Here is a 22,723-nt window from a genome sequence, read left to right on the forward strand (position 1 = left end):
CCTCAAGTTGCTTTTTTTAACATCCCGGGTAACATTTCTCTCCCTCTCTCACCTTTTTCCAAATCATTTCTGTCTCGTGCAACCATCAACGTTCGGGATGAAGTACAAGATGGAGGGGCATTAACCGAAGTACAGCGAAAGGCCTGCGTGGGGGTGTGGATCTTTCCCTGGGTGGAGGATGGGAAGGCAAGGCCAGAGCAGGGACCCCCGTGGTCTCCCTGGACCCCATAAGCCACCAGTGCTGGGCTGGGGGTCACCAGCAAACCACAGCCTGGGGCAGAGCGGTGCCTGGGAATGGTACCCATGCGAGGGGCCAGCCACTGCCTCCCACTGCTGAGCGATGCTCAATTGTTTGGAACATAAAATGGAAATTAATACATACGGTTAAACCCCACCAGCAGCAGCATCTCCCCCCCCTCCTCCCCAGCACTGCTTGCTTTGTTAATTGAATGGCACGAAGCAAATGAGGTCAGAGCTCACTTGAGCCAGACAAGGACACAGAAACACATTGCGCCGCCTGACAGCAAGGCAGGTCTGTCTACCTAGTGATGTTTAGCATTCCTGCCAGGAATCGCTCATTAAAAACCTAAAAGACAGCTTAAGCATCCCATTAGAGACTCTCGTGGTCTGTAGTTCCTTCCCTCGCAGATACAGTTGCGGTGAGAGGCTGGTGTGCACAGGTAGCGGGGATCAGAGCCAGGCGGTGGGAGGGGAGGAGGGATGATGGGGTTTGCATGTCCTCTGCAGGGTCACATCCTTCCCCAGCAGCAACAGCTACAGCCCGTGGAGGTGCTGGGCCCTTCGGAGCGTGCGTGGGTCCCTCGTGCCGCAGAGACAGAGGGTAGGAGAGGCAGAGAGAGATGCAGCTGGCTGGGGTGCTGCTGGAGCAGAGCAAGTGTGGTGCCTGGCACAGGCATCTGCTGCTGCTGGTGATGCCCCACCTGGCCCCATCGCTTCCTCGTGCTTTCCCTCTCTCCCAAGAGATCCTCCTGGCCAGGCTTGTGGGAGCATTTCCCACACCGTGCCGCAGCTCCAGTATGGCAGCCCACCCTTGCACGAGGTTGCTGAACGCCCCCATTTCCAGGACGTCCCCAGGGATGTTCCCAGCTCTGTCTCAGGCATTGACTCCTGCTTTTGGGGGTCCACGCGTGCCGCTCCAGCGCTGCCCCACCAACTGCAGATGACCTTGCCATGGCTCACCGAGACTCTGGGCAGAGGTGGCATGTGGTGAAGCTGCTGTCCCGTAAATCCCTGCAGCACCCAGACACTCCCGGGCTCTGCTCCTGCAAGGCTTCACCCCAGCAAACCCCAGGGGCTCCGTGCCAGGACTGCGGGCACCCACCCCCACAGGATGCACCATGCCGGTGGCTCTGGCTGCCATCACCACAGCAGGCTGCCCTCAGGGCTGCACACTGAGGTGTGGGGTGGGGTCCCCACTCCCCACATCCCCCCCAGTGGGATCCCAGTGCAGGTGGGTGGCGGCACTGGGAGCCACCCTGGGGCTGCTCGATGCCCCAGCTATGAGCAAACACCTTTCGAGGCCTGGCTCAGGCAAGAGCACGTTTTACCGCTGCCTCGAGGCTTTGGCTGCCCCGGCCACCTTGTCCTTTGTCCTTTCCCCAGTGAGTACCAGGAGCTGGGGCAGAGCCCACCCAGCATCTCCATTCTCCCAGAGGAGGCTCAGGCATCCAGCATTTCCCTCTTTGAACAAAGGCAGCATGTCCCTGCACTGCCACATATCCCCCTCCTGCTCCTCTGCTTCCTCTTTTTTCCTTTCCTCCTCTCTTCCTTTTTTTAAAAAAAAAAAAAAAAAAAAACAAAAAACAGAAAAAAAACCCAAGAAATGAGTTGTCTTCCCGCAGATGTGACTAAAAGCACTCTGGAAATGTCAGCCACTGCTGGAAAGGGACCCAGATAACATTTAGCTTTAGGTAAGAGAGTAGATTTTCTCTGCACTAATTCATATTTATAAGCTCTCCTGTTCCTGGGGAGAGCGCAGCACTGATAGCACTTGCTGATTGCTAGCGAGCAGAGCAGGGAATTGTTTTCATATCTGAGATTAAAGAGTGGTTTCTGCTCCCAGTGGCACCAGTGTATTTACACTGGTCATTCTCAATTCATTCTTAAAAGATTAAGACTGGAAATGGGAAATGGTTATATAGTGGTGAGCCCAGGAGAGGCCAGGGGCTGCAAGGGGACAGGGTAGCACTGGCTTGGTGGTCCCAGTGCATGGAAGCTCAAGGCAGGGGTAGCAGAGCCTGGACCCTGTGCTGGGGAACAGCCCAGTCCTTTACTGGGGACTCAGCACCTCTGCGGGGGCTTCTGGTGGAAACGCTTTACCCAGATGGAAACTCCACGGCCAGATCCCGTGGGACGGTCCCACCGCATGGCCCCAGCGGGGATGGACGGGTGATGGATGGCCAGAGCAGAGCGGGCAGCGGAGTGGACCCAAGTGCATGATAGATTAGGTGAAAGATTTATTCCTATTATTATTTTTCAACACATCCCAGTATTTGTGTCAACTGATTAAAAGCAAACAAGTAAAGCCCTTCTTCTCAGTGGCAGATCAAGGATTTGGGAACTTTTAGAGCTTTATTTAGTTTTTCTCACTTTTTTTTTTTTAAATCATGTTTGCAAACTGGTTGAGCAGCTTCAGAGAGTCAGAACATAAACATGGGGGGAAAAGAAAAAAAATGGCTTGCATTAGGGATTGTAGGGTCTGGAATTAGGGGGAGGAAGGGGAAAAAAAAAGGGGGAGGTGGTGGCAGGGGGAGGGGGAGGGGTTTGGGGTGGAAAGGGAAAAAGGCGAAAGGAGAAACAAGACAATGGCAGAAGGCACCCTGGGGACTTCCTGAGAGGTTTTAGAAATTCAAAATACGCCTTAGAGCCTCAAAGCTGTGTCAGTCACAGCCCTGGTGCAGGGATCACTAAGGCTGCGGCCAAACAATACCAGATTGTCTGAGGAAGGTGGGAAAATAGGGGGTCTCAGCGGCTCCCGCTCACACCAGCGGTTCCGCTCGTCAAGCACGCGTTCCACATGAATCAATTCTGGACAGAGTCTCGGCATAATCCCCGCCAGCCTTGCTATGACAACTTGAAGGAGAATTCGGCGTCTGAGTGACAGCAGACGGAGAACTGACAAGGCAGAAGACTGCAGGACTTTCCTTCACTTTTTTTTTTTTTACTTTTTTTCTTTTCCTTCCCCCCACCCCTCCTCGGCAACTTTTTTTTGCACCGCTCGTTTGGGCGCGCACGCGTCCGCACGTTTGTGCATCCACGCGTGTGTGCTCTGCGCACCGCTGGAGAGGGCAGAGGGGCTTTGCTCTCTCCTTGCAGCTGAAAAGACCCCTCAGATCTTGGCCCACTCCTGGGGACCCCCCAGCCCCTCCTGACAGTGGGGATACTGGGAGTCCGGCCACCTCTCCCACCCCATTGCTGCTGCCAGGCTGAGCTGACCATGCATTTTGGGGTGGGCATGGGGTGAACAGCAGCGAGTGCAAGCAGTGCCAGCAGTGGCTGTGCCAGGAGCCAGCAGAGGCAACAGCAGCAATCTGTGCAGGGCTTCGGTGAAGGATGCACCTTACCTGCACACTTCCCTGGAGCACCAGACAAGGCTCTCTTGGCTTTAGCACAGCATCTTGGGGGGGCACAGGGCAGCTGCTGGACCCCTTCAGAGCTGGGACCCCCACAAGGCTGTGGGGGTGAGGGTAGGGGGCTGGCAGGGGTTGGGTAGGGCACTGGCAGAACAGCAGAGCTCCCTGCAAGCCAGCCATTAAGGCTTTAATAACCCTGGGCTCGTTAGCAGGGGTGTGTGATTTGCAGTGTGGCTCTTTCAATTAGTCCTTGGCTGGTATCACCCACATGTGTTTCCCACTTGCCTTCAAGGGGCTCCCAATGGATGCCTTGATCCCAGGAGGATGCTGCTGGGCCCCGGCAGGGATGAGGATGTGGCTGAGTGGGGCCAGGGAAGCGATTGACAGAGCAGGGTTGTGGGGGGAGGTGTTTGTGGGGAGGGGGCCAGGCAGCGAGGCACTGCCCTGAGATATTTAAAGATTACGGTGGTTAAAGATGCTCCTCCAGCCCTGCAGCTGAAAGATGCACTAATCACCTCCCTGCGCCTGTTGCTGCTTATCCCTGTCCTCCTATGCTCCTGCCTCGTTAGGTAAACGGCGTGTATTATTAATGATCATATCAAGAATAAAAACTGCTTTTGTCACCTCTGGATCCCACTCCTTTTCGGGCTCCCCTGTTCCAGTTCCACATGCCTGCTCGGGGAGGCAAGAGGTATAAAGGAAACTAATTAAAAATTGCCAGTGTCTTATGTTGGAGCATTTGGGTGCGTTCAGTAGTGAAAGACAAGCGTCTTGTTGCAAGAAAATCAATTTTACAGTTACAGGAGCAGAATAAATAGAGGTGGTGCATTAAAGCAAGAGGATGAGCAGGGACTTTGAGGGTGCCAGCTTGGTGCCTGCCACAAGGATGCAGGACAAGTCTTGGGGATGCTCCAGGTACTCCCATGTCCGCACCCCGAGCCTGCCCCAGGGCCGTGGGTGCTGCAGAGCCACGGCCGCTCACCCCCAGCAGCAGGTTTTGCTCAGACCATGGCTTTTTCACCCAAAGCAGCTCCGCAAATCAGGCGCTGCACCCTCAGCTGGCCAGCTCCACCGGGCAGCTTCCAGGAAAGCCAGAACTGGTCCCCAAAAAGCACCGTGAGGTGCATGTGGTGCCGGGGGTCACCCCATCCTGACCCCCAGGCAGCCCCAGCATGTCCCCGCTCATGCCGTGAACCCGTTGCCCACCCCTGCTGCAAGAGTCCCTATCTGCATTTTATTTATATCGCCTCTCTCTCTGCAGGCATGTGGCTAAAATCTGTTGGTTTCGTGTGCAATTTCATTGTCTTTTTTGGGGTCAGGAAAATGGTAAACAAGGTAATTCTCTGTGGCGGAGGGAGTTAAACGCTGCTCGCCCTGCACAGCTCTCCCTCCGCAGCCGGTGGGTTTCCCTGATGATGCTCAGGGCAGTTACCAGCCCCCTGAAAACGAGGGAACAGCAGACAGGGGGCCCGAACCAAAATGACTTTGATGCTAAACTGGGTGCACGGAAGCAGGGAGTGGGTGGGGAGCATGGCAGGAGCATGGGGGTCTGCTCCAGGACACCCCTTTGCCAGCACTCTGCTGCTTCTGGAGCCATCACTGCCGTGGTGACCCCTTCTGCTCTGCACCCCAGCTGGATGTGACATCCCCTTCCCAGCCCCAGCAGGAATTTCTTTTCCCTGCTTGTCACACCAGGACGGTGCCGATCCCTAATCCTCAGATCGTCCCTTGCCAGTGTTCCATACATCTCTAAGCTCCTCATAATAGATTAAAAAAAAAAAAAAATAAAGGAAGGAAATAAAAACCCCTCTGTGGGTGATTACAGGATATTTTTGTTTTAATTGAAAACTACTCTGAGCACAGAGAGCCAGATCCTCACCGGTGTAACCCAGTGCAGTCAGCACCACTTGGAGGGATGAGACCAATTTATACGGGTGCAGGATCTGGCCTGCCCAGCCAGAATCCACCCAGGCCTATGTCACCAGCATCCTTCAGCCCGACCAGGAGCTCAGCATCCCTGGGAAAGAGATTGAACCCAGACATGGAGCTCAGCATTCCTGGGAAAAGGATAGGGAACTGAGGGACTCCAGCAGGGCCAGCCTGGCAAGGGACCCCCCACCCCAGAAAAACACCCAAGGGGGGGTTGCAGCCTCGCACCCTCGTGGCATGGGAAAGGAGAGGTCAAGGATGCCCACACACGGAGGGGAGCATCCCCCTGCAAAGGCACCCCCCCACCCTGGGCCCGCTCAGCCACCTGCCAAGGACAGTCATTAATTGCAGGGATGGGATGACTTTTTGGCCGAGCGGCGGCAAGAACCGGGCTGGCTTAGCTGGGATTGTCTCGTTTCTCTGCGCCAGATTGAAAATCGATACAGAGGAAAATTGAAAAATACATATTTGGGGGGATAGGGAGAGGGACGGAGGGCACCAGGTAAAGCTGGGGTGGTTCTCACGGGCCTCACATCCCGGCAGGTGGATAAATCACTGCCTGGTCTGATCCCTGGAAAAGAGGAGCCAGGAGCAGCGAGAAGCCAGGTTTGATCGGCTGGTTGTGGAAGGTAGGACGGGTGCTAATGAGCTGCTTTCCCTTCTTTAGCATCCATGCCACTCCTTTCCCTAACAACCCACCGTGGAAGCTTTTAAGCACCAGCTGGGCTGAGGGCTCTGCTCTTTCCCTGGGCAGCTCCGCACTCCCGGGCTCTGCACTGGGGGCTCTGGGGAGGGTCTGGTGTCCCCAGGTGGGGAACCAAGGCAGGCAAGGGGGGACAAGGCTGTCACCTGCAGCGTTACAGAGCCAAAAGCTCTGTCAAACAGGGGCCATGGCTGTGCTGGTGCTGCCTAAAGCCTGCGCGGGGCATGGCAGCGAGCAGCACAGGGCGGCAGTTTGCCTTCCTGCTGCTTCGGTGCCTCGAGGACGGGCATCCGCAGGGGTGCTGCAGCAATGCCACTGTGCATGCATGTGGATGGGCATCCGCAGGGGTGCTGCAGCAACGCCACCGTGCATGCACGTGGACTGGCATCCACAGGGGTGCTGCAGCGACGCCACTGTGAATGCACGTGGACGGGCATCCGCAGGGGTGCTGCAGCAATGCCAGCGTGCATGCACGTACACGCATGCTGCAATGTGTGCATTTGTGCGTGTGTGTGTGTTCATCAACGTGTGTGCACATGCACCAGTGCATACCAGGCCCCTGCATGCAGGGGGATGCAGTCCTCTCCATGCCTGGCTGTTCACCTGCCGTAGGTCCCCACCACCCCTTTGCTGCTCCCCAGCCCCTGCAGGCAGCTCCTGCCCTGCACCCCACAAATGGTGTTTGCTGGGGCATCGCTGGTGCCAGGGCAGCCCGGCAGAGAGGAGCTGCTGCATGGCTAAACAAACTTAATTAAGTTGCTAAGATGATTTCTTGGACTTTCCTTGGCCAGGTTTGTTGGTGGTTTTTTTGGTTGGGGTTTTTTTTGAGAGAAGTTGCCTTGAAACCTCGGGTTCTCTGCGGTCTGGGGAGAGAGGAAGGTCTCCGGGTGAATTAGCATTTATATAGCTGTGCCTTGCATTTCAAAACCCCCTTTATCTCTATTAGCACCTAATAAAGACAGAGCTTTGCTCTAATTCATAATTATAGCACTGGATGGAAATATTTGTGTTTCTATTCCCTGGGAGTTTGCCTCCAAACCCCTCAGCCAATTTGGAGGGAAGGATGGCTGGTCTCCCCGCAGCCCTGCGCTGGGGATGCTCGGGTGCCTGCGTGTGGAGCAGAGCTGGGGTCACCCACACCCCAGGGACCACAACCACTTGATTGCACAAGGGCTGCTTGCACTACGCTTGCACAAGGGCTTGGCTGCCCGGAGCAGGGCCATCAGAGCCCCAGGACAGGCAGCGTGAGCAGCCACTTCATGCACATCCTGCATGTCTCCGTCCAGCTGGATGCAAGAGGACACAGTTGTGACCCTGGTGCTCACATGACCCTGCCCGGCATGGCCCTTTTTGGGGTCTGGAAGGCCCCTAGGCTCAAAGGGCCACCATAGCCCTGCTGGCTGCAGCCACCCAGGGCTGGATTTGGCCAGTAGCCGTGTGGGCAGCTGCCAGGCCGGTACCCACCGTGCTGCCCAGCCGCAGCTCTGGCTCAGCCGTGCAAGGAGCTCGTTGTGGATTCACGGCACTCCCCGGCACAAATGGGTTTAAACTACCTTAAGTGTTTCAGCAGGGAACTGGCGCTGGCGGTGTAACACTGTATTACCACAGCATTAGGAGTGAAGTATTGATCCTAATCCCCTGGTTCAAAAATAGGATTATCAGAAGAGGAGGGGAGGGAGGGGGTGCGGGTGGATGCCCTGGCCCCAGTCCCGGCCCCAGCCCCAGCAGACCTGGTCCCTTCGGTGGAGGAAGATGCTGGGGGACCACAGTGGTGGTATCTGGATGCCTCTCACCCCAGGGTGGCTGCAGCCCCCTCGCCCCACGTTGCCCCAGGGAGATTCGGCCACCTTGGGCACTGTGGGAAGGAGCCGAAGTGGCATTTGGGTGAGGGTGAGCTGTTTTCACAGGGTTTCTCCTCCCGCAGATCAGGTCGGCATCTCCTCTTAGCAGTCACCACGGTTCCATTTGACTGTCTCCAGATGCGTATTTCCATTACCCGGCCCCTGAAAAGCCATCTTCCCTGATCAATACCCATGCCTTTATTCCTGATTGATTGATTGACTGGTAGAGCAAACCACCACAGGCTCCACTCCAACTTTCCCAGGCCTTGGGGAGCTTTGCTGGATTTCTGCTACATTTTTCTCTTTCTGCTACATTTATTACTCTTTTCTTCAACCTTTGCTGCTGGGCAAGGGGGGTGCAAACGCTGCCACGCGGTGCTGGCTCCTGGTGGGCTTGGTGGGCATGTGCTGCATGAGGACGGGGCCGAGCAGGTCTGGGGAGGGCTGCAAAGCTTTTGAGAAATGGAGTTGCACCAGGAGAGGGTTGCACCAGGAGGCGGTTGCACTGAGGAGTAGGTTGCACTGAGGAGTGGGTTGCACCAGGAGCAGGTTGCACCGAGGCGTGGGCTGCACCAGGGAGCTGCGGCTGTGCCCTGGACCCCCTGTGGTACCCCCAGCCCCCCAGGAGCCGGGTTACTCAGCCATGCAGGGGGCAATGGGTTCAGCCAACACCGGTGTGCGTCCCATCGCCGGGGCCACTGGGCTGGGTGGCTGCTTATGACCATAGATGAATGTGTATGATCGAGGGTAGGGATGGATTCGGGACTCTTCTGTGCAGGAAAAGAGGAGGGGGTCTCTGAAGCCCCCCGCCTCATCTCTCCCAGCCATGGGCCTTTCTCCCGCTGGCGTGGCCCCGGCGTGGGACCCGGCTGCTGGGCTGAGCCCCCACCCCACGCTCTCCCCTCCTCGGCTATTTGCTTCTCCCTGCCTGGCTGCCTCTGAATACAGTTCACATTTCACTCCTAATCTCCTCTCCTTAGTTTTTAATCCCCTCTCTCCTCCCGGGCTGCTTTTCCCTCTCCTCCCTCGCCTCCTCTCCTTTCCGCTCTCCCCCTCCCCGCAAGACAAATTACCCTTAATGATATGCTGAAGGCCATGACACCCATGTTGTCTCTTTGTCATCCTTCGTGGTGCAGCGTGAAAAGATAATACAAAATGCGGCACTTATCTACAATTGAGCGCCAAGACAACTTGCTAATCCCTTAATAACGCGGCGGCCAGGGCCCCATCGGCTGGTGGCTCCTGCCGCTGCATGCCAAATCGCTGCGCCGCTGCCAGAGCCCGCCTGTGCCCCTCGCCAGTGCGTGCTGTCTGCGGGGGATGCGGGTGTCCCCTCCCCCAGTTCTCCATGGGGAGGTGGTGGTGGCAGATGAGTCCGTGAGGGGACAAAAAAAACCCAAAAACCCAACCCCCACCCCCCCAACCCTCAATAAATGGACTCCGAAGGATGCGGCGAGGGGATGGGGCAATGGAGCATCGAGTGGTGGCGTGAAAGGGGTGGATGCCAGCGCCAAGGTTAAAAGGGTCGTTTCCCTGTGGGCCCGATCCTGACTCCACTGACGCCCAAGGGAAACCCATCCCTGATGGCTGCTCGCGGTCCAGCCCCGCTGTGGAGCGGTGCAGGGCATGGATGGCTTCGATGTGCACCAACACATCACAGCGCTGGGCACCCCTGCAGGGTTTCTGCCTTGCGCCTACTCCCAGGGTGCTGCCAGGGGACGAGCATCACTGCATCCAGAGCACGACCGCCCAGGACGGGGACATTGGGGTCCCCTGAGTCTGGTGTCCCCCCGCCCCGCGCTGGCCATGACAGACAGAAATTGCCACTTAATTTCCGGCTTCCTTTCCCCTTCCTACCCCCGCCGTGATTTACCTCTCCCCAGAGAAGCCCAAAAGCTGTAAACACACTTTTATTTGTCAGTTGTATCCCTGCAGCCAGCGAGGCTGTTGAAAAGGTAATATATGATTTCAGTCCTCTTTGCTTGATGATGTCGGGATTAGGAGCCCTACATATTTTATAGAAACCTCTACATGATCTTCCTTTATAAATCATTTAAATAGGAGTGTCTTTTCTTGGTGTGTGATATAAAATATTTACTGGAGTGGGTGAAGGCTATTCATCCGTGTTTACCCTCTCGCTTTCCAGCCCGGCTGCATTTACAAACAGCTCAGCCCTGCGCAGCCCCTCCACCAGCTGCCTGCGAGGAGGAGCCGGTTCAGTGGCAGCTCGGCCATGGCACAGGGACGGTGACAGCCAGGACAGCCCCCTGGGGATGGGAGCTCCCCCCAAGGGGAATTTAGGGGCTGACATGTTCCCCTAGCTGCGTTATGCTGCAAAAAAAGAAATTATTTTGGTAGAGCATCCTCCCGGTAGCACCCAGCAGCCCCGTGGCAAGGTGTGCTGACCGCAGCATGGCCAGCTCCAGTTTGCAAAACTAGGGTCCCCTGGCAGCTCCTGCATTCCCAGGGCTGAGTCCCACCCCCCCCATCCCTGCAAATCCCAGCCCTGGCTCCAGCCCTGGCAGCCTCTGCAGCATCCCACTCCTCACTCCATTAACATTCATTGCAATTCTTTTCATTTGTTACCTGGCAGGGGAATGAAAACACGTTGTTCCCCCCAGCAGGGTGTTTCCTACAGCGAGCCCCAACTTTTCAATCATTTCTTGGCACCACCGTGGCAGAAAGTAGCCCCCCCCACCCCCCGGGCAGGAGCCATTGCTATTAAAAGGCTCACCCAGGGGCATGTATTTTACATAAGACGCCGTGTACATGCTGTGCAACATTCAGGAGGATCATGCTGGAGCAATTGGTCCGAATATAATGCCGGTTACCTTGCGAGAGAGGAGCTTGCCGAGGGGAATGGATGCTTACTCCTTGCCTGGGAGAGAAATCGCTCCTTCCACCACCACCCCCTCCAGCAAAGCTCTTGGGGCTGGCAGAGGGCAGGGATGGGGATGCTTGGCACCGGCGTTGCTTCTCCCACAGCCAAGCTGGGCTAGGGAGGGGGAGGGGGCAAAGTGGCAGGAAAGGTGCAGGATGTACTGCCATCCCGAGATGCTCTCGCTCATCGCTTCCCGCAGATGCTCCTGCTCCCAAGGGGCTACAGCAGCCCCCAGCCTTCCCCTCTATCAACCTCCCTGCAAGGCCACCCTTATCCCCTCCTCTCCCCAGGGTGGGAGAATATAACAGCTGAAGAAAACTAAATGTCTAGTGGCCTGAAAAGTTTCATTTCCTGCAAGCAGGGCCCTGCCAAACAGCATGTAAAGGAGCCTGCCATCGCTGTGCGCAATTACACACCCGGCTGGGTTATTTCATGGAAATCAATGGCCGCAAAGGGACAGCACGGGGACTCCACGCACCTGCCTCCCCCCTGCGCCACCCGTTCCAGCTGCCCACCGGCACCAGGCACGGCCCTGCATCCTGATCAGATGGAAGCAAAGGTACCGGTGCGGCTCAGGGAGCGGCGATGGGAACTGGCATCCCTCAGCCCTGCTGCAGCTCAGCAAACTCCCCGCTCTCCTCTCTCTCTCTCTCTTTCATACATCATCCCCTCGATCTGGTATTCTCCTGGGTGCTCAGCAGCCGGCAGCTTGTTACATGAATGTTTCTGGTTGTATCGCTTGTACCTATCAGGAGATAAGGCTGGGGAGAGGGACGGCGAGAGGGGAGGCAGGGAGTGAAGTGCAGATGTGACAGCCAGGTAGCAGAAAACAAGCAGCAGGGACGGTGGGTCCCCCCCTGCTGCTTTATCAGCACGTTCCCCTGCCAGCCTGGCTGCTTCTGGTGGTGGTGGATGCAGGATTTTATCAGAACCGTTTCAAAACGGGGCAGGAGCCTGTGGCAGGAGATGCTGGAGAGAAGGGATGGAGCCTGGGAGGTGCCAGTGATCCCATGGTGAGCACAGAGCGCTGGTGTCCCCTGCCTGGGATGGGACCAGGGAACGGCAGGTATGGTGCAGCTGGGGCTGTGCTCTGCTCTGCATGGCTGTGGGGAACCGCAGGGGCAGAGGGAGCAGGATGGCACCTTGCAAACCTCAGTGGCTCCGTGTGAGCTGGTGCAGGCAGGAGCCTGAGCTCTGCAGCATCCCTAGCCAAAGGCACATCGCCACGGGGGATGCAGGGAGGCGAGGGGGCAGCCAGGCCTCTGGGAAGTCATTTAAATAGCACAAATTGCAGGCAGACGCTGGAGGAAGGGTTGTGGGGCAGCTTGCAGGGAGGGGAGCCCAGAACATGTGGCAGGGGGGGCAACATCTCAGTGTGGGGGCTGGCCGGAGCGGGGATCAGGGTGCCAGAAAGTTTGGGAAATTGGGCGGGTTTTATAGAAAGGATCATTTTTAGCACAGGGCCCTCCCAGCCCCCTTCTCTGCCTCAAGCAGCCCCAGGGAGAGCTCAATGCAGCCCATCCTCATGGTGAACATTTCCCTCAGCACACCGCGTCCAGTGTGGCATCCTGGACATGGAGGAACCCAGGTGGCATCCTGGCCCCAGCAGGCCCCAGCTGGCCCCTCTGTGGCACAAATCAGGCAAACCTCACTGCAGAGCACAGCAGGGACTGGACCTGCCCAGCTGAGCATCCTTCCTCTGGCTGGGTTCTGCCTGCAGGCTTCTGAGTCCAGAGCAAGAACAAGAGGATGGAAGCCAGAGAGGCACCAGGGGAACTGGTGAGGGGCTGGCCAAATCCTGAGCCTCACCAAGGTGTAAACCTGCACCATATCACCAGGGCTGGGGAGGCTACACTCTCCCGAGCAAGCTGCGGCTCAGGTTCCTGCACTGTCTGCAGCCCTAACTTTGCACCAGGCAGGATATTCCACGGGCCAGCGGAGCATGGTGCACCCGCTGCCTTCATGGGATTAAACAAAAAAACCCTATTAACGCTGTTGTTGAATGAAATGTTGGAACGGAGCACGGAGCAGTGTGCCGGTGGAGACACACAGATGCACACCAGGATCAGGTAGCTGCCACCGCGGGGGCTCAGGACCCCTGAGCCGTCCCAGTGCTGGCCCTGGTGCCTTTGCACTGGAGCAGATCGGGAGCACCAACGCAGGGTCGCAGCCCCAGGGCTGTCACCTCCCAAAGGTGCCCTTGGAGGTGCAGCTGGGGTGACCCAACCGTGCCCGCTGGCACCGCACGCAGCCATGAGCTTCGTCCCCCCGGGATCGCAGGGGGCAGCTCCTGCCACCGCCTTGACGGCCAGACACACGATGGGAGAGAGATGGAGCCAAGAGCATCTCAGGCTGGGAGGAAGAGGAGGAGGAAGGTGCAGAGGGAGAGGGGGTGCTGGAGCAGGGGGCTGTGCCGGAGAGCTCCCCTTCGCTGCTCAGGGGAGGAATTCAGCTGGGAAAGCTGAGGCCCATGAGCTGCCCTTGTCCCACCTCCCCACCTGAGCTCCTGGAAGGGGGGCATGGCCCTGGCCCCCCGTGCTGAGCCCCGAGCTCCTGATGCATTGGTGCAGCCACATCCCAGTACAAACCAGTCCCTAGCACAGCATGCGGGGGTGAAGCTGCATCCCCATCAGCCCTGAACCCCCAGCTGTGGCATAAGGGGGCTGTCAGCCCGGGGGCTGCCGGCACCCGCGTGGCTAGAAAGCCCTGGCAGTGGCAACATAAAATTGGCACTAGAGGAGACTCAAGCCCACAAAACCCCATTTCAGAACCCACCAGCCATACGTGACCCGACCCGCCCCCCCCCCCCCGCCCCTCTGCCTACGGTGCTGGCTGTGCTGGGGGCATCACCCGGGCAGCTCTGCCCCCCCCTCGCCCACCAATGTGGGGGTCCTGGGGATGCCCCATTCCCTCCTGCTGCCCTGGCTCCCCTGCTCCAGCCGCTGCCCCGGGGATGCCCAGAGCCCAGCTCATCCCTGCCAGCGAAATCCTGCTTGCAGCTGGGAGTAAGGATGTTCAGGGAGTCGTGGGGCTGGGGGGACCTGCCATCGGTGGTCGGGGACCCCCCCCCGGGGCTGGGTGCTGTTTCCTTCCCCTTCCTTTGCACACACCATCACATTTAAAGATGTAAGATGCATTTAATTTCCTCGGGTCAGCATGCAGCAGAATTCTTTGATTTCCAGCAGTGCCAGACACTTCAAAAAAGGAAAGAGATGGGAAACCCGTTCCACAACAGCCCCTCTGCTGGGGTGGGTTATCCCACCCAGCTCCCCCATACGGGAACACGGATGCTGCCAATGGGGTTTAGGATGCAGCGGGAGAGTGGCAAGAAATGGCAAAATGGAAAGAGCTCCACGGCATTGGGACCTTGAGCTTCCCTTGACCCAGGGCTCAACTCCACCGTGGCTGTTTCAGCCCCCAATTACCAGCTGCATTAATGACCTGGCTCCAATCACGCACACGTCAACAGCACACGGGTCCCCGCAGCCCCTCTCCCCTTTGCACACGGCTGGCGAGACCCCAGAGCCACGGGGACCCCCTTGCACAGGGCCAGCGGGTGATGCGGGGAGCCCAGCCATGCCCCCTGCCCCACATGCCCCCAGCCAGCCCTGGGGTAGATATAATAAAGAACTGAACGGGGGAGGGGGGGATACCTGGCGGTACCCAGAGCAGGGCTGGCCCCAGGGGGATGCAGCAGGAGGAGCCTCTCGGGCTGGACCAGCTCTCCCTCACCACAAACCCTCACACCAAACCTCAGCGCTTCTGCAAAAGAGACGGGCTGCCTGATCTAAATGATCCCTTTCAGGCCTTAAAAATCCATGACTCAATTAATTAATTACTAACGATGATCTGTCTCAGCCTTGCGCCTGCCAGTTTGCTATTTTTAACTCCGGATTTCCAACCCCCGGTGCTAAAAAAATCATGAGTCAGGCCTCAAAAAAACTTACGGAGTGGCTCTAAAAAATTGCCTTTTTTTTTTTTTTTTTTGCCAAGTCCCTGCCAGTCTCTTTCCCCGGCATTTGTCACTGCCCCAGTCCATCACTGGCAGTGACTGGTATTCCTCCCCACTCCTGGCACACAGATGCCCCTTATTAAAAAAACAAATTAAGTGTTTCACCCTCTTGTGGCAAACTTCAGAGCCTCAGATCAGCTGTATGAGCCTGAATTAATTAACAGCGGATTGTTCCTGTTCTGCTAATTATGCTGAAATATGCATTCAATGCCAGGAACGAACATGGGCTGCACAAAAAAAGTTGTTTAGTACATAAGGAGAAAAAAACCCACAGGTGGAGGGGTTGCTCCCCCCCCCCCCGCCCAGGTCTGCTGGTCCAAGGGGTGGGAGTTGCAATAGGGTTAGTGAAGGATGCTTGTACTGTCACCTACCAGCAGCCTGTCCCAGCTTTGGTGGCTTCCTGGGATGTCACCTATGCCGTCCCAGCCCCGGGGAAACTGAGGCAGAGGAGGATGAGCAGCTGGGGCTGCAGCAACACCCGAGGAGATGCCGGAGCATGCCCAGCCTCAAGCGCCCACCCAGCAGCCTGCAGCACCTCCAATAATTAAGTACTATCAATAATTGCATATTAATTAATTTAATATCCATTATTATTAATTAACACGGTAATTAAATCCTTCCCGTAATTAACACACCACCTAGCAAAGTGGTCTGTCTTCACAGCCCTGGTGCACCGAGGGAGAGGGCTGCATGGGGAGCAGGGATGGAGCAGTGTGGCTGCCCCAGTGCTGGCGCTGGACCCCCCAGCTTGCCCCCACCAGCGGCTCCTGGTACCCATGGGGGCCTGGACCCCCCGGGGAACAGTGTGCAGCTCAACTGTGTCAGGAGGGCAAGTCATTTCTCGAAAGCAAGGAGCTCACAGGACATTTATTTTTATTTTATTATAAAAAAATACAGAATCCAAATGGGGCGGTGATCCGGTTTACCATCAGCACAACGTCGAGGACGAAAGCGGCGTGTCTAAGGACGAAGCTAGGCGGAATGGAGACCAACACGCAGAACCAGCACCAATGATGGGCTGCACCCAAGGGACACAGCCCGGCCACAGCGAAGCACCCCCAGCCCCCACCACCCCTCGCCGCGGCTGCCGGCCCCTGCCAGCCTTGCTGCCGCACTTCACTTTTCCACTCTCCCACAGTCGCTGTACACAATATAGATATTTATATATATAATTATATATATATATAAAAACACAGACCAAAGGCCAGGTTTTTGCCATCACTGCTCCCCCCACAAGCCAGCACCACGGCAGGTGGGTGCTGCCAGCTCCTTGTCAGAGCCTGGTGGGTGCTCAGCGCCCGGCTCGGTGGGTGCCCTCCCTCATCCCCTAGATAAACATGATGCTTTCGCTCGCCTTCGAGAACCACGACCTGGTCTGGACACACGGGGACAGGGACAGGACGGCAGGGAATGCGATTTTTTTTTTTTTTTTTTTGTATTTTTTGGATGGTAGAGATGAGCTTATTGCGAGATTTCAGCTTCCTAGTCTAAAAAATAAAATAAAATAAACCCTTCCATAAAATTCATTCTCAACAATACATAAAAAAAACCGCTCACAGTATAGCGCTGTATGTACAGGGACGGAGCCCCCACTGGTGTGTCCCCCCCACTGCTGGAAGGGGCTGGGGTGCGCTCGGAAAAGGCGCCCACAGGAGGGGCTTCAGCTTGGCCTGAGCCCATCGCTGTCATCCCCCGGGACCACTGACCCCCTGGGGCGTGGGGGGGCTCTGCAGGACAGGAACAGGACCCCCCTAGGTGGGACAGCCCCCGATTTAAGGCGAGGAGGGGTCGGGCCCTGGGGGCTGCTGGGGGACCCCTCCGTGGGGACCTGCCACCCCTGGGGGCAGGGCCAACCTCAGCTCGGGAGGTTCAGGGTAGGGGGTGTCTTATTAATGCAAAGAAGGAAAAGGAAAAAAAAAAAAAAAATAAATCCCCGCGCCCAGCCCCGGAACCCCAGAACATCCCCAGCTGGGGATGCCAGCAGCAGCCAGGGGATGAAGGGGTGACCACGGGGAATGCCGCGATGGTCCTGCATGCGGCTGCCGGCCCACCCCATGGGGGGTCTTGTCCCCCCATGGCATCAGGGGGGGATGCTGTGCAGAGCAGAAGGCTGCGGAGGAGGAAAAACCTGCCCCAGGGGCAGCGCTGGGCCAGCACGCTCCTCCTGCCCAGCAAGATCAGCCCTGCCAGGGACGGGGGCTCCAGCCCCCAACCCTCGGAGCAACCCCAGCTGCTGGATGAGCCCGGCCCGCCGGCTCCCAGCACCCCCGGTGCCCCCCATGCCAGCTGTCCCCGCTGCTCCCCTCGGGTACCTCCAGGTTGCTTTGCTGCTCGCCGAGCTGCCCCAGGGTCCCCTGGGGACAGTGGTGACATCCGTGGCACGAGCGGTGGGGATGGGGTCACCCTGCCGGGTGCTCAGCGGGGGCTTGTGTCTGTCCAGGCCCCGCATCCCCGTGGCACAGGGGGGGCAGGGGAAGCGCGGTGGGGCTGGCACAGCCGCAGTGTCCTGTGGCTGCAGCGATGGCCAGAGCGGGAAGGAGTCTGTGACAACGGAGCAGTCGGCACCATCGCTGGCGTCCGTCTCTCCCAGCATCCCGGCGCTGCCCGTGGCTCTGCCCATGGCTAGGCAAGGCCACGGTGCTGTAGCCACAGTGGCCAGGGGCTCAGTGGGATGGGGCTGAGCCTGGCCCCGTGCAGGTCAGTCTGATACGGGGAAGCCTGGACTGAAACAACCCAGCAAATAAAAATAAAAATCTTTTTTCTTTAAAAAACAAACAAACAAAAAAACCCCCAACCCCAAAAACCCCTCAAAACAAAATAACGAGGACTCTATATTTGGTCTAGAAATGTAAAAAGCGACATCCCACAGGGAGGGCCGGCGCTGAGCGAGCCGCAGCACAGGGACGGGAGCTTTCAGCGTGCACCAGGATCCATCCTGCCGGGCAGACCTTCCCCATCCCCCATGCTACGCCCTGGCGTGGTGGCCGTGCGAAGATGGGGACTTCAGGCGGCAGCAGGATCCAGGTGAGCTTCTGGTCAGCAGCACCAACCCTCCACACCGGCAACCTCCCCAGGCACTGTCCTGCTGCCGCAGGAGCCACGGCTGAAGGCGATCAGGGTGGCCAGGATCCGTCCCCGGGCTGCTCCTTCCCTGCAGAGCCCACTCCCTGGCGCGTCAGTGTCGGTGCTACGAGGCCAGGAGCGTCCAGACGACGGGTACCACCACGAGCACAGTGTGCGGGACCCTGAGGCTGCAGCAGGAGTTGTTGCTGGTGAAAATGGGCTCCGGGGACTCGTAGAGGGAATCGTCTGCAGAAGGGAAGAGAGAAGCAGGTGTCAGCCCTGGCAGAAGGGCAGCGATGCTTGGCACCCCAGGGGTTGGGGGCCTTGGATGCTACTGATGCAGCAGCATCCCCCACAGCAAGGAGCTGGGTACCAATCCTCCCCCGCCCCCCCAAATCCTTGCACCACCCCCAGGACCTGAAACAGGGACACCAGCACGCAGCTCCAGTAGCCCTGTGCGATGGGGCCAGGCAGTACAGGGATGCTGGGGGTGGGCGAGGGCACAGGGCGCTCCGGGTCCTGCCCTCTAAATGGGATTAGGCAGCGTTGCATCCCATCTTCTCCTAAGCCCCCCTGACAGCCCATGTGCCAGAAGTGGGTGCCATTGTGCGACGGGGATTATCTGCGGCAGCCAGGGTGGCTTGGATGTGGCTGGGGATGGACCAGCCCACATGCGACAGGGGTACCCACTTGCCAAAAGCCTGGTGGTCCTGCAGGCAAACCCCAAGCCCGGAGCACATGGGGGAACAAGTTAAATGATGGCTAAAGCTGTTAAGCTCCCCAGGCTTGGCTTGCTCACGTTTGTTACGGGATTACAGATTTTTATGCAACCAGAGCCAGGAAAAGCAGAGTCTGGTGCTGGCTGGGGATGCTTCATCCCTCCATACACCTGGCCCATCCATTCCTCCTGTCCTGGAAGGTCCCTGTGTGGGGACCCCAAGACTGGGGTCTGCCCATGCTGGGCATTTGTGATTGAGAAGTTTCAAGGACTCATCCTGGGGCCAGACCCAACCGAGGGGTGTCCAGCCCGGGAAGCCCCTGGAGCAAAGCCCCTCTCCCCGAGCAGCACAACAGCAGCCCTTCCTCCCTGTGAAGCACTGGCATAATAAAATCCTGATATTATTAAAATACTAAAGAATAGTATCAGAAGATATTTTTCCCCCCCTATTATGCCCTAGTCCTGAACAAAACAGAATGATTTTTTACAGATGGTTTCATTATATTGGATTTTATTTTAAAGCCATGCAAATAAAAAAAAGAAAGACATCCTTTTAAATGGTGACATTTCGTAGGCACTCTTCCCCAGGGAGAGCTGCTGCCATTTGCTAATTACACGTTAACAGGAGAAGAAAATTATTAATTTGTTTTTTTAAATGGCTGAGTTATTTGATTCTGAAAAGTAGCCACTGTGCAGAGATCATTATTATTCCCCCCCCCCCCCCGTCTGAAACTTGGTGACAAATGTCCACCACACAGGCAATGTGCCCACTGCTGTCCAGACACTGCTGGGATGGCTCCGGCAGGGCTGTGGGCACCATCCCCATCCCTGTCACGGTGCTACCCAGGTGGGACCCGGGGTACCCCATCCCCCTCCACAGTTCCCACTCCCTGGGACCACCAGCCACCAAGAGCATCACCCTCGCCCCATGGGACAGGACCGGTCCCCTGGGCCACCCCAGCTCACTTACTTGTTGGCCGAACATAAACCTTCAGCTTCAGGCAGGGCCTGTCCACCATGTTTGGGGGGGATGCGGCTGCAGAGAAAAGGGGAAAGAAGGCAGCAGATTAGGGGGGGGGCAGCAGCTCAGGCCCCACCATGGGGATGGAGCAGAGCCCGGCTCAGGGCAGGGACCAACCTCAAGGACCCACCTCAAGGACCCCCCCAAGGGTGCACCACAAGCCCCTGTGGCACAGCCAAGATGCCTGGGGTGTGGTGGCAAGATGGGTGGCCACATCCAGCCCCACCGCATGGGACCAGTGAAAGGGGGGTCCGAGCCGGAACTGGGACAGCCCCCACACAGGGTTTTCCAGCTCATGGTGTCACTGAACCTCAAAAGCCTTCCCTGGTGCAGCTCCAGCGGCAAACCCTGCTTGCTGAGCCCCATAGCAGGGCTGTTCCGGCTGCCCCCACCCTGGTGGGACATGGCAAGTGGGGGGAACATCCCGCATGATAAGCTGGGTCCGGGGCCCCTCCTGGGGTGGGGGGTCAGATAAATGCTGGAGCAGCATCAAACATGGACCACAAGACGCTCTGCTGGAGAGGCTCCCTAGAGCATCACCTTGGGCAGAGGGATACTGGGGGGCCCAGCACCTGCCTGCCCTGGGGAGAAGCCCCCTGAACTGGGGGGCCACATCCTGTGGGGAACTTAGAACAAGGGGGATGGGGACTGAGCTAACACAGCATCCCCAACACAACAGATCCCTTAGCCACCCACCTGCCTGAATTTATAGAGGGGGTGAGGGGTGGGGCTGCCCCTGCCCCATCCCAGGTGAGCCCAGTGAAGGGCCCCTGATGGTCCCAGCACAGCTGGAGCTTCCCTCTGGGGGCAGGGGACAATGGCACGAGTGGCTTTTGTCCCCGTTGTGGCGGGCTGCAAGCACACAGGCAGGGCTGCGCAGCTCTCCCTCAACAGGCAAAATGAGGATAAAGCCACAGAATAAAAATAATACTCATTGGGAGAGAGAAAGGGAGTAATTGCAATAATTATCTCGGTGAAAGTCCCCTCTCAATATGAGAAAATGTGATTTTTATATATATGTTTTTAAAGGAATTTAATTTGCTTTTCTCTTTTTTTTTTTTTTTTGAATTAAAGAAGGGGAGAGAGCATTATTCGCAATAAAGTTTAATTTCATCTAGAAGAAGGGGGAACCAGGATGCCACTCACAGGAGAGGTGGCAGCAAGGGGCCAGCCTGGGCACAGGTGGTCCCCTCCAGCAGCAACAGGCCACCCCCACCCCTCCCCTCTGGCACTCGGGGGGGGGCATGGCAGGGTCCCCGGCACCGATTGTGACACACAGGTCACTCCGCTGCTCCGCCAGACCCATCCAATTGATTTTTACCAAATAAAACCGTGGGGCAGCTGCAGAGGGGCCATCAGCTTGGGCAGGTCCCTGCCCCCCTCATCCCCACTTGGCCCCTCTCTGCACCCTGGAGCTGCGCAACCACCTCGTGCACCCCAGCCCTCCCCCCCTGGGATGGGGGCCATGCACCCCCAGCCCCCTCAAAAGCCGCATCCAGCCCCTGCACCCCGGTCAGCATCTCGCCCGCACCGGCAGCGCTCCCAGGGGAACGGGCAGGGGAACGGGCGCAGCGCCGGTCATTTCGGGGAGCCACTAGGGATGTTGCAGAGCCCCCACAGCTGGGGTTTATTTTTCCTTTTCCTTTTTCTTTCCCTCCCTGGCGCTCCACCACACCCAGGGAAGAAGGTCACGCCAGCTGCACCCGACGCCCGCCACGCCGTGCTGTGCCATGCCGTGCCGTGCCATGGGCATCCTGCAGCAGCTCCGGGCACCGTCTTGGTCCCCTGGGCCACCCCATGCCCTTGACCCAGCACGGGGAGCACGAGTGCGTCCCCGTGCCTGCGAGGTTAATGGCATTCCAATTTGCGAGCTCGAGGAGGAGGTAATTTCTTTTCTTTCATGTCTGCTAAATACGGTTCCTCAAAGAGGCATAATTTCTAATGTTCCGCATGACATGAATTCTAACCGGTTTAGCAATGATCAGCTTCACCATTTACTTCTGTGTAATCTCTCCCTAACGACATTAAAAATAAAATAAAATAAATAAAAAAACGGGGGGGTGGGGGGGTGGGGGGGAAGACAGAGTTGTAGATGCAGTTATTTCACGAGTGACATTTTACAGAGGGAGAGGGAGAGGGGGGAAAAATGGTAATTTAATATAGATAAAAGGAACAAATTAAGTGGGCTGAAAACAGATGCTTTAGGAAAAAGGGGGAGAAATAATAGGGCAGATAAGCATGCTGGCTGGCTCCTGTGCGAGAAGAGAGGCATCCCTGTCTCCCTGTGACACCGTTGAGTGCTTGGGGGTCATGGTTTCTCTTTTCTTTTTTTTTTTCTTTTCTTTTTTTTTACCATTTTATTGATTGCCAGACTCCCAGCACCTGATCCGAGCCCCATTAGCTTATTTTTCCATGGCTCTGGCGGGCTCCCGAGGAAGCCGGTCTGGCTCCTCTCCCCCTCCGCTGCCCTGGCCCCCGTGCCCGGTGGCTCCGGAGGCAGAAATCCAACGAGGGACCAGATCTGCTGCATCTCAGGGGGCGGCCCATCCTGCACCCAGCGCCCAGGCGCCTGCAGAAAAGTTTCCCCTGGCGTGGGTCGGCCAGCTTGGGCTTCATCTGTTAGGTGAGAAAGGGGAGCGCAGCCCCAGGAGAGCACAGGAATACACAGAGGGTGGGAATACCTGGGAGAGGACGAGAATACACGTCCACAGCCCCAGTGCAGCACCTTTACCGGTGCCTGGTGGTGGTCCCATGGGGATGGCATCAGCGTCCCCATCATCCTGCAGTCCCAGGGATGTCCCAGTCACTCTCACGGCCACCCCATGCCCACGGCTGTGACTCAGCCCCGACGAAGGGTTTCGGCACCAGGCATGCACTGGTCGGAACCTCTGCCTTGAGCTGGACGTGTCAATGCTGCCAGCACAAAGGCATGGCTGGGTCTGGGGGCTTCGCAGCATTTTGG

General features: G+C 57.4%; 1 protein-coding gene across 1 annotated transcript in view; it reads right to left on the reverse strand.

Annotated features, from left to right (window-relative positions):
- Positions 1-15,805: 15,805 nt before the first annotated feature.
- Positions 15,806-22,723, reverse strand: part of EFNA2 (ephrin A2) — a 49,721-nt gene continuing 42,803 nt past the window's right edge. Inside the window, exons 3-4 of the mRNA XM_037384602.1 lie at positions 19,711-19,776; positions 15,806-18,268 (exon numbers count right to left, since the gene is read on the reverse strand). Coding sequence (XP_037240499.1) covers positions 18,147-18,268; positions 19,711-19,776 — 188 coding nt within the window. The 3' untranslated portion in view covers positions 15,806-18,146. The remainder of the gene's footprint in view (positions 18,269-19,710; positions 19,777-22,723) is intronic.

The sequence above is a fragment of the Falco rusticolus genome, chromosome 4 (genome assembly GCF_015220075.1).
Source record: "Falco rusticolus isolate bFalRus1 chromosome 4, bFalRus1.pri, whole genome shotgun sequence".
Taxonomy (NCBI): Eukaryota; Metazoa; Chordata; class Aves; order Falconiformes; family Falconidae; genus Falco; species Falco rusticolus.